General features: G+C 39.9%; 2 protein-coding genes across 4 annotated transcripts; one reads left to right on the forward strand and one right to left on the reverse strand.

The window, feature by feature from the left end:
• The first annotated feature begins 2495 nt into the window (after window positions 1-2495).
• LOC108558200 (peroxisomal acyl-coenzyme A oxidase 3-like) lies at window positions 2496-7362 on the forward strand. 2 transcript variants are annotated; one of them, XM_017915033.1, is made up of 10 exons: window positions 2496-4332; window positions 4501-4588; window positions 4672-4933; window positions 4996-5292; window positions 5350-5672; window positions 5721-6000; window positions 6060-6507; window positions 6570-6724; window positions 6786-7073; window positions 7140-7362. In XM_017915033.1, exons 3-10 carry the CDS (start codon window positions 4796-4798, stop codon window positions 7230-7232), a joined length of 2022 nt encoding a protein of 673 aa, XP_017770522.1. In that variant the 5' UTR covers window positions 2496-4332; window positions 4501-4588; window positions 4672-4795; the 3' UTR covers window positions 7233-7362. The 2 variants fall into 2 exon arrangements, with proteins under 2 accessions (XP_017770522.1, XP_017770521.1); XM_017915032.1 differs by having other exon boundaries at window positions 2496-4588.
• A 344-nt stretch (window positions 7363-7706) lies between these two features.
• Window positions 7707-9493, reverse strand: LOC108558199 (calreticulin). Of its 2 annotated transcripts, none has more exons than XM_017915031.1 (4): window positions 9281-9493; window positions 9066-9170; window positions 8000-9003; window positions 7707-7909 (listed from the first exon to the last, which is right to left on the reverse strand). In XM_017915031.1, exons 1-4 carry the CDS (start codon window positions 9366-9368, stop codon window positions 7892-7894), a joined length of 1215 nt encoding a protein of 404 aa, XP_017770520.1. In that variant the 5' UTR covers window positions 9369-9493; the 3' UTR covers window positions 7707-7891. The 2 variants fall into 2 exon arrangements, with proteins under 2 accessions (XP_017770520.1, XP_017770519.1); XM_017915030.1 differs by having other exon boundaries at window positions 7707-7912.
• Window positions 9494-10250: the final 757 nt, after the last annotated feature.

Here is a 10250-nt window from a genome sequence, read left to right on the forward strand (position 1 = left end):
TGTGTTTTGTAATAAGAAAAAATAATAAAACTAACAGGGGAAATGTAGAAAATAACAAATGTTCATTTAATAATTGAAATCGAAAATAATGTATTATAGTTCAATAATTCTAATTAAGCACCTAACAAATCGAAAACTCAACACAATCATAACAGCAACAACGTTCATTCACATCATTCAAAATCGAAACACTTTTGCTCATACATTCAAACACACGCACACAAACTTTTGCGAGCTCGCTTTCATTTATACCAAAACACAGACTAACATACAATATTCAGATTTTGGAAATATGAGAAACTTTCCAAAAAAAAACTGAAAGAAAAACGAATTTGCTTAAGGGTGGCCAACCCTAATTATAGAATTTCCTGAACTGTAATATTTTAAATATCAAAATAGCAAAGAAATAAAATTTTAAAAAAGTAATGCAGATTGTAATAATCTGCTGAGTTTAAACATTTGTTATTTTTGGGTAATTCAGTGAAGATAAATATTTAAAATAATAATAATTAAGTAATTACCATTTGGTACATACAATGAGTAAAGTATATTGAAGCCATTACAACTTCAATATAAATTATACATATGTAGAACCGAAATCAAATTAACAAAATTATTATCATTACGAAAAAGAGGAAACATAATCACATTCAAATTAACTAAACTTAAATTAATTAGAATATAATCAATTAAAGCAATTGAATTGAAATTGAGATCTTCTCCAAATCAATAGTAATTTAATGCAACCTAAACTAAAACATATTAATAAAAATAAAACGGAAATACGGACAAGAGCAAAGGGAATCAATGAAGTAATAATTTTGAATAGGCGCATTAATATAAAAATATTAAAACCTGAAAAGAATTTAAGAAAAGGAGTTAAAATTGGCGTAGTAATAATTTAAATTTTAAAAATCTGATAAGAAGTTAAGAAAAAGATGCAAAATTGATTAATAATTTTGAGTTGGCGCATTAATTTCTAAATATAAAAACGTGAAAAGAATTTAAGAAAAATTTAATTAATAATTTTGAATAAATGCAGTAATAATTGAAGTTATGAAAAATATTTTTAAGTTAAGTGAGGAGGGCAGATTGTTGTTGAATCCCGTGTGGTATAAAATCACTTACTACTTGATGTCTTCATCACCAACTGCATCTGCATCTCTGCACATCTCCATCCACCTCATCTGGTTGGCACTCACGAACACTCGCGAAATTTAGCAAAAAAATACGCACAAATCTCCGGAATTTTAACACTCCCGTGATTCTAATTATTAATTTAATTAACTGCACTCACGGTTGAAGAACAAAAGCCGAAGCCTTAAACTTGTTTTCAAAATAACGAACAAACACTGTAAATCAGAATGTAAGACTAAGAATCGGCTAATGGCCAACACTTAACTCTTAACGACATCTGTCGCGATGCAAAAGAATTGAAATTTCGGGGAAAACGCGAGCCCCTAGATCCGCTGTGATCTGTCGGTGATTGCTCGCATATTTCGGATAGGAGCAACGACCTTAACGGATGCACCTCGAGAAGGTTTTAGCACAGACGGTCTTGCCATTCCATGCGAATCACTGCGAGCGTGATAAACGCATAGAATGACCTGGTATTTTCAATACCTTGCATCCATATAAATAATATGTATAAAAAAAAATACTGAAGCAAGAAATAAAATTTTGAATCACTCACGATTTATCGGCATCGTCGTCTTTCGTTACAGTTCGGCAGTGCGGCTCTTCAATTTCCACTGAAAACTAATGAGAAAGCCCCGAAATTTCAGCAATTATCGTGAGCTTCTAATTGGAACGATGTTGACTTAACAAAGGGACGTGCAAAACTGTGGCGTGGGGACGCCACAATCATACCACCCGGTGCCAGGTGCATCAATTTTTTTTTGCAATAAAAATGCATTGTTGCTATCAGTTGGTATTAACATTAAACAATAGAAAATGGCGAGAGGAAAGCGTCGGTCCGCCATTTTGTTAGAATCGTAATTTCTAATTAACTAACGCGAATATCTCAATTACTAATTATAATGGAAAACGCACATTTTAACACAAGCTATGCAATCGATTAGCGAACTAATTAGGAGACTTTCAATGAAATGCGAATATTTTTTTTTGTTTACTATCAGATTCATCACTAACCTTTAATAGCCGCTAAATCTGATGGGATTGTGTGATTTCCGTTGAAGGTTTTCGCTAAAGCACCATAATTCATTGGATTTAAACCAGTTGCACAACAATTTTGAACTTTTAAACCCGAAAAGTACGTCGACTCAGAAGACCAGACCAAGACTGAGCGTCCCTCTTCGCGCACCGACGCAGCCGCAGTTGGTGATACCAACTCATATTTAAGTTATAAAATTTTGATAATATCAAAACTCCCTCTTGTGGATCAATTGATAAATACATTTGCGCCAATATGACAAAAAAATAATTTCCAATGAGATGACTATGAATGAATGAGCTAATGCCAATATGTGTGTTCGATTAGTATTTCCCATAGGAAATGTTAATCGATAGATCACATTGAAAGAAGTTCATCGAAAAGAATATCAAATCACTTATAAACCAATCGATTAGTTTGCACTGGAAGAAATTCTTCATATTAACTCATCCTTCGAGCTGGAACAATGCATGCATTTCATTTGTGACTTACAACCAATCGATTAGTCTATTATAGAATATTGATAATTCCTTCGAGTCTGATTTGGCATTAATTAGCAGACACACTTAATGATATAGATAGTTATAAAATAACTGTCCGAACAAATTGAGTACAGTTTACAGCAAAGGAAGAAATAAAGTTTTGAATTGCTCACAATTGATTAGCATCGTCGTCCATGGTTACGATTCAGGACCGCGGCTTTCCAATTTCCACTGAAAACTAATGAGAAAGTCCCGAAATTTCAGTAATTATCGCGCACATCTAATTGGAATCTTATTGACTAAACAAAGGGACGCCACGATCGTAGCAACAGACACCCGGCACGTCAATTTTTTTTTTTTTGCAATAAAAATGCATTGGTAACAATTAAACAAAAGAAAGTGGTGGTGGGAAAGCGTCGGTCCGCCATTTTGCAAGAGTCTAAATTTCTAATTAATTAACGCGAATATCTCAATTAATAATTATAATGGAAAACGCACATTTTAACACAAGCTACGCAATCGATTAGCGAACAAATTGGGAGACTTTCAATGCATTGCGAATTTTTTTTTGGTTTCGTATCAGATTCATCACTAACCTTTAATAGCCGCTAAATCTAATGGGATTGTGTGATCTCCGTTGATGGTTTTCGCTAAACGCACCACAATTCATTATATTTAAACCAGTTGCACAACAATTTTGAACTTTTAAACCCGGAAAGCACGTCGACTCATAGAAGACTGACTGACTGACCGTCCCTCTCCGCGCAACGACGCAGTCGCAGTTGGTGATACCAACTCATATTTAAGTTATAAAATTTTGATAATATCAAAACTCCCTCTTGTGGATCAATTGATAAATACATTTGCGCCAATATGACAAAAATTTATTTTCCAATAAGATGACTATGAATCAATGAGCTAATGCCAATATGTGTGTTCGATTAGTATTTCCCATAGGAAATGTTAATCGATTGATCACATTGAAAGAAGTTCATCGAAAAGAATTTCATATCACTTATAAACCAATCGATTAGTTTGCACTGGAAGAAATTCATCATATTAACTCATCCTTCGAGCTGCAACAATGCATGCATTTCATTTGTTACTTACAACCAATCGATTAGTTTATTATAGAACATTGATAATTCCTTCGAGTCTGATTTGGCATTAATTTACATCAAATATTAGCAGACACACTTAATTATATAGATAGTTATAAAATAACTGTCCGAACAAATTGAGTACAGCTGTAAAAAAAAAACAAAGGAAGAAATAAAGTTTTGAATTGCTCACGATTGATTGGCATCGTCGTCCATGGTTACGGTTCAGGACCGCCGCTTTTCAATTTCCACTGAAAACTAATGAGAAATCCACGAAATTTTAGTAATTATCACGCACATCTAATTGGAATCATGTTGACTAAACAAAAGGACGCGCACAACTACGTCATAGAGACGCCACGATCGTACCAACAGATACCTGGATCGTCAATTTTTTTTTGCAATAAAAATGCATTGGTAACAATTAAACAAAAGAAGTGGTGCAGGGTAAGCGTCGGTTCGCCATTTTGCAAGAGTCGAAATTTCTAATTAATTAACGCGAATATCTCAATTACTAGTTATAATGGAAAACGCACATTTTAACACAAGCTACGCAATCGATTAGCGAACAAATTGGGTGAGTTTCAATGCAACACGAATATTTTTTTTTTGTTTAGTATCAGATTCATCACTAAACTTTAATAGCCGTTAAATCTAATGGGATTGTGTGATCTCCGTTGATGAGACACAGCACAATTCACTGGATTTCAACTAGTTGCACAACAATTTTGAACTTTTGAAACAGGAGCGAACGCCGAAACCAGCCGAAGCATCGAAGAACAAACCACGATTGAGCGTCGTCCCCTAGCGGCGAACCGACGCAACCGCAACAGGTGATACCAACTCGATTTTGTTTAAATGCAAAATATGTCGTAATTGTTTAAATTCTATTCCCATTGTTGCTTTTGTTTTTCAGGACACGAACCTGTTTTCCAATGTATGCAAATCGCGGTGGCCAGTTCCGCCCAGGAACATTCGATTGTTTCTGTATTTATAATCGACGAAACCGCGATGAAACAGTCTACTGATCGCAGTGCGCCATGGTCGATTCGAACGAAATCCGAGAGCTTTTGCCCGAATTCCCCGCCGGTCCTCTGGACGAGTTCAGAGGCAAAGCCTCCTTCGATTGGAGGAAACTGAAGTTGTTCTTGGAACCGAAGGACGTGATCCTGTACAAAGTACGCAGCATCTTAGCAATGCGATTATTGAAAGTAATTTTTAGTAATGTGGGATTTTTCAGAAACGATTCGTGGAAGCGCTGAAGACGGATCCGATTTTCAATGAGGAGGAGACGCAGCACGACGAGATCAGACGGATTTCCGCTCACAAGATACGTCGCATGAACGAAATCCCCGAATTCCATGCGGACTTCTCCGGCAATCTGCTGAAACTTGGAGTTTTCCCCGAGGTGCTGAATCTCGCGGATCCCTCGAACTTGGTGACGTTCATGGTCAACAGGAACTTGTACACGTCAGCCGTCGAGGGTCTGGGAACTGAAAAACACCAGCATTTGGTTAAAGCTATTGAAGAGAGCAAAGTAATCGAAGAATCAAAATCGAGTTTATTTGCTTGTTAATTGTTGTTGTTTGTTTAGAATTTCGGTTGTTTTTGCATGACCGAAATCGGACACGGTTCAGATACGAAGCGGTTGAAGACCAAAGCCACCTACGATGCGAAGAGGAGGGGTTTCGTCTTGGAGACGCCCGATTTCGAGGCGGCGAAATGTTGGTCGGGGTTGCTGGGGCAACTGGCGACTCACGCCGTCGTTTACGCCCAGCTGTACACTCCGGATGGTTGTTGCCATGGTTTCCATCAGTTCGTCGTGCAGATCAGGGACGAGAGGACGCTGCTGCCGATGTCTGGGATCGTAGTTGGCGATATGGGCGTTAAGATCGGCTTGAACGGAGTCGACAACGGGTAACAAACGTTCAATTGTTTTCTATTTTTTTCAATACTTTGGTTCAGTTACTTGCTGTTCGACAAGTACTTCGTGGGAAAGGAGGCTCTGCTGAATCGTTACGCGGACGTCACGGACGATGGCGAGTACGTGGTGCTCGTCGAGGATCCGAAGAGGATGTTCGGAGCTGCCCTGGCGACGTTATCGGAAGGCAGATTGAAGATCATCAGTCTCTGCACGGCCTTCCTGATTAAAGCCGTGACGATTGCTGTAAGATATGCAGCCGTTAGGAAGCAGTTCGGGCCTTCGAATCAAGAAGAAATCTCCATCATCGAGTATCAAACTCACGTAAATTGAACACTGCAACTTTATTTAATCTTAAGGTTTTAAATTTATTTTTATTGCAGCAACACCGGTTGCTTCCTTACCTTTCAGCCGCTTTCGTTTACAAGGTGTTTTCAGCGCAGATCCTACGCAAACACGCGAGCGAATGCTCTCATCCCGGATACGGATACGAGATACACGCCATCTCTTCGGCAGCGAAACCGGTAGCGAGTTGGTTCCTGATGGAAGCTCTGAACGAATGCAGACAAGCTTGCGCCGGTCACGGTTACCTCAAATCCGCGGAATTGGGCGACCTCAGGAACGACGCCGACGCTAACTGCACGTACGAAGGAGAGAATCACGTCCTCAATCAGCAGACGAGCAATTTCCTCCTGAAGATTTGGCCTAAAGTCCTGAAAGGAGAACACATCGATTTCCCATTAGAATCCATCAACTTTTTATCCGACATCCAAACGATAATGAACTTCAGAGTCAACTTTAACAGTTACGAAGAGTTCATCCATCCACGACGTGAGCACACGAAATCTGCAACAAAATCAATAATTTTATTAATTAATTTCGCTGTTACGTAGACATCATCGACATGTACAGATGGTTGACAGTTCACCTGCTGAAAGCCTCCTACGATAAATACGAAGCGTCCATGGAGAAAACAAAAGACGCCTTCCTGTCAAAGAACGACAATCAAGTGTACTTTTCGCGTCGCCTCACTATAATCTACATAAACGTAACTCTTTCTTTCAAACAATCTTACTATATTAAAATTAATTTTTGTTATCTACTTGCAGCATTACATCCTGCAGACTTTCCAGCGAGAAATGTCCTCGATCACCGATGAAAATGTCCATGAAGTAATGCGAAAAGTGTTCGCTTTGTACGCGCTCTTCGTGCTGGAAAAGCATATAGGTTTCTTGTATTCGGGCGGATTGTTCGTCGGCGGTGAACCGGGAACTCTACTTCGCGATTCCATCCTGAGGCTGTGCCACGACTTGAAAGATGATGCGGTAACTCTGGTGGACACGATCGCACCGGACGACTACTTGATCAACTCGTTCATGGGAAAATCCGATGGAAAAGTACGATGATGAACGTCTCATCTTTTTCTTCTTCTTCTCAATTGTCTCTTGTTCATTTGTTTCCAGGTGTACGAGCATCTGCAGAAACAATTGCCGGTTCCCAATGCAAGGCCAACTTGGTGGAGAGAACTCTTAACTCCGTCCCAATCGAAATTATGAACGATTTAAAGAAAATATTTGTAATATTAATTAATTATATGTATAGTCAAAATTCGATCTATATTCGATAGAAAGGCGGATGTTAGATAACAAGAAAAAAACAAAAGAATGTTTTAACTTTGAACTTTGTGATGACCTAAAACTTTCAAATTAACAAATTTGAATATTCGAAAACAGTTATTTAAAAAAAAAACTGTAAAACTGTCAACGAAAACAAGAAAAAAAAAATAATCTAGAAGGCCAAAAGAAGCCATGTTTCTAACTTGTAACTTTCTTTTGTTTCTTTCTAGACAAGTTGGCAGTAGTTAATTAGTTAATAAGTGGATACATTAATTATAATATACAAAAGAAATAGTAATAATTGTTTTTGTTTTTTTTCATATATATTCTTTTTAATATTACAAATATATTAAATAATATTCACTTTTTTTTCTTCTCCTTCATCATCATCTTCACCTTCTTCGATTTCTCTCCTTTTTTTGTTTTTTCTTTTTCTTTATTTAGAAGACATATCTTAATAACAAAATCAGTCAAAATGAAAAAACGGTACACAACTATTTATAAACCAAAGAAACACTTCACACTGCAAGATATATAAAAAAGTCTTATTTTTTCTGTGTTTTTTTTTTTTTAAATATTAATCAACATCCTTCCATCGCTTATAACTCATCGTGATCCTGCTAGAACAGAAAGAAAAGAAAAAAACATTAGTCAAATTGTAAGAATCGGATTGATGCAGAGAAATTGAATGATTGAATGATATTTACCTCGTGAACTGGGACAACCTTGTCCTCCTCCTCTTCCTCTTCTTCATCATCCTCATCGACGGCATCCTCCTTCTTCTCCTCCTCCTCCTTGGCGGCTGCCTCCCTCTCGACCTTGTCCTGCTCCTCCTTCATAACCTTCTCACCATCCTGGGTGGCCTTGAGACCGGCGAGAGCCGTTTTGGCGTACTCGACGTCATCGGTGATGAGCACGTTGTCGAAGATGGTGCCGGACTTGACCTGCCAGAGGTCGAAGCCGATGCCGCAGATCTCGTCGTGCTTGTACAGTTCGGAATCTGGAGAGTAGTCGGGATTGTCGACTTCCGGATGGACCCACGGGCCCTTGTAGACGGGATTCTTGATCTGCTTGGGCGCCCATTCACCCTTGTACTCGGGGTTATCGATCTGCGGTGGTTCCCATTCACCGTCCATCTCGTCGTCCCAATCGTCGGGCTTGGTGGCATCAGGATCGGCGATGTGCTCTGGCTTGTCCCAGTCTTCAGGTTTGGTGTCCTCTGGGTCGGGGAGCATCTCACGGTCGTCCCAATCGTCGGGCTTGGATGCTTCCGGATCCTTGATCTTCTTGGCTGGAAGGAGATCCCAGTCGGCTTCCAGATCGCCACCTTCGACCTTCTCGCCGTCGATTTGAACCTCGTACGTGTTGTCCGGCTTCACGATCAAAGTGTACACGTGAGTGTAGACGTCATCCTTGCAGCGGATGTCCTTGTTGATGAGGACGTTCTTCTCCTTGTAGTTCAAGATGACATGCACCTTCTTGGTGCCTGGGCCGCAGATGTCCGGACCGAACATGAGCCTGTAAGGCGACTCGCCGTGCATCTCCTCGGGTTTCAACGAGCAGTCGAAGACCTTCACGTAACCGCCTCCGCAGTCGATGTTCTGCTCGTGCTTAACAGAGAACTGGATGACCAAATCTTTGCCTTCTGTGGAGAAAGGCTCGAACTTCCTGCTGAGAGCGTAGAACCTAGCATCCTCAGAAGTCTGCAGACCTGATGAACAAAATAACAAATTAAACATAACGAAAAATGCCACGAATGCGACGAAAACGCACCTTTATCAGCCTCCTCCTCGTTGAAGAACTTTCCAGCGGTCCTCACGAACTTGCCGAACTCTTTACCTGGATGCTTGCTGTACACCCAGTTGCTCTCCCACGAATCTACATGCGAAAAAATTAAGATTTAGTAAATCGACACTCAAACAAAAAATCGAAGCCAGCTTGCGTCAAATTTTGGCAAACAACGAAAGCCGGCGTCGAAGAAGACTCACCATCATCGAATTTCTCGTCCAAGAAGACTCCGGCGTGCGCGACGCACAGCAAGGCCAAAAGGGCCGAGACCACAGCGATTCCCTTCATACTCTTCTCTCACGCAGCTCCCGTTTCACACACACTGCCTCTCTCTCGAGATCAAACGCTGCTGCTGCTGCTGATGATGATGATGTCTCGCCGCCACGAACGCTTACGCAAATGCCACACAAAATAAAGCACCGGGTATTTATGTACGGAAGCGGACGCACCAAGGAACGGACGCACCTTCGTTGCTTCCGTCTCCGTTGCACCCACCCAATCGGACGGCGACACCGACACGTCGTTGATACAGGCGTAACGTTGGCGACAGATGGAACGTTCCCATTGGTCCGATCCGGGATGACAACGTTTCAACCACGACGCACGTCCACGTCGGCCGTCTCTTTCCCACAACCCATCACCGATCATCTTCCCTCGCACGACTTGTGCGCGACGAACCGCACGGATTTTTGTCCAGCTGGAGAATTCTGATTGGTACAACTGGCAGTCGCCGATTGTTGGCGCGCTATTTCGAATTCGATAAGCCTTCCACGATTATCTACACATCAGCTTAAACGTGGACGAATCCCACAACTTAAAACAATCGAAACCACTTGTCTATTTCAATTAACAAACACATCCGAGAAAACAAAACAAATTATTATTACCATAGTTACAAATATCTCTGTATCTCTATCTGTAACAAGCATTGCGTAACAATTATTTAATCGAAAGATGCGTAATGGAAGAACACTTCTGATATGATAATAAAACGTATTAAAATCTCTATACTATTGAAGTTATAAATCGATAGGATTATTGTTTAAACTTGACAAGTTTATTACGAAGAAACGTAAAAATTTAGAAATCGCAGTAGGCTCATTGGAAAGACCAAAGTTTTGTCTTTAATTTGCTCGATAAATACGTAATTTAATTAAATGATTGAAAATG

This window comes from Nicrophorus vespilloides, unplaced genomic scaffold (assembly GCF_001412225.1).
Source record: "Nicrophorus vespilloides isolate i.1.1-1 unplaced genomic scaffold, Nicve_v1.0, whole genome shotgun sequence".
In the NCBI taxonomy this organism is placed as follows: Eukaryota; Metazoa; Arthropoda; class Insecta; order Coleoptera; family Silphidae; genus Nicrophorus; species Nicrophorus vespilloides.

Coding starts and splice junctions, on each gene's coding strand:
- LOC108558199 (XM_017915030.1), bottom strand. CDS start 9,368: ATGAAGGGAATCGCTGTGGTCTCGGCCCTTTTGGCCTTGCTGTGCGTC. Junction 9,171..9,280: donor GGACGAGAAATTCGATGATG/GTGAGTCTTCTT, acceptor TTTCGCATGTAG/ATTCGTGGGAGAGCAACTGG. Junction 9,004..9,065: donor CGAGGAGGAGGCTGATAAAG/GTGCGTTTTCGT, acceptor TTTGTTCATCAG/GTCTGCAGACTTCTGAGGAT.
- LOC108558200 (XM_017915032.1), top strand. CDS start 4,796: ATGGTCGATTCGAACGAAATCCGAGAGCTTTTGCCCGAATTCCCCGCC. Junction 5,673..5,720: donor TTGAACGGAGTCGACAACGG/GTAACAAACGTT, acceptor ACTTTGGTTCAG/TTACTTGCTGTTCGACAAGT. Junction 6,725..6,785: donor TCACTATAATCTACATAAAC/GTAACTCTTTCT, acceptor ATCTACTTGCAG/CATTACATCCTGCAGACTTT.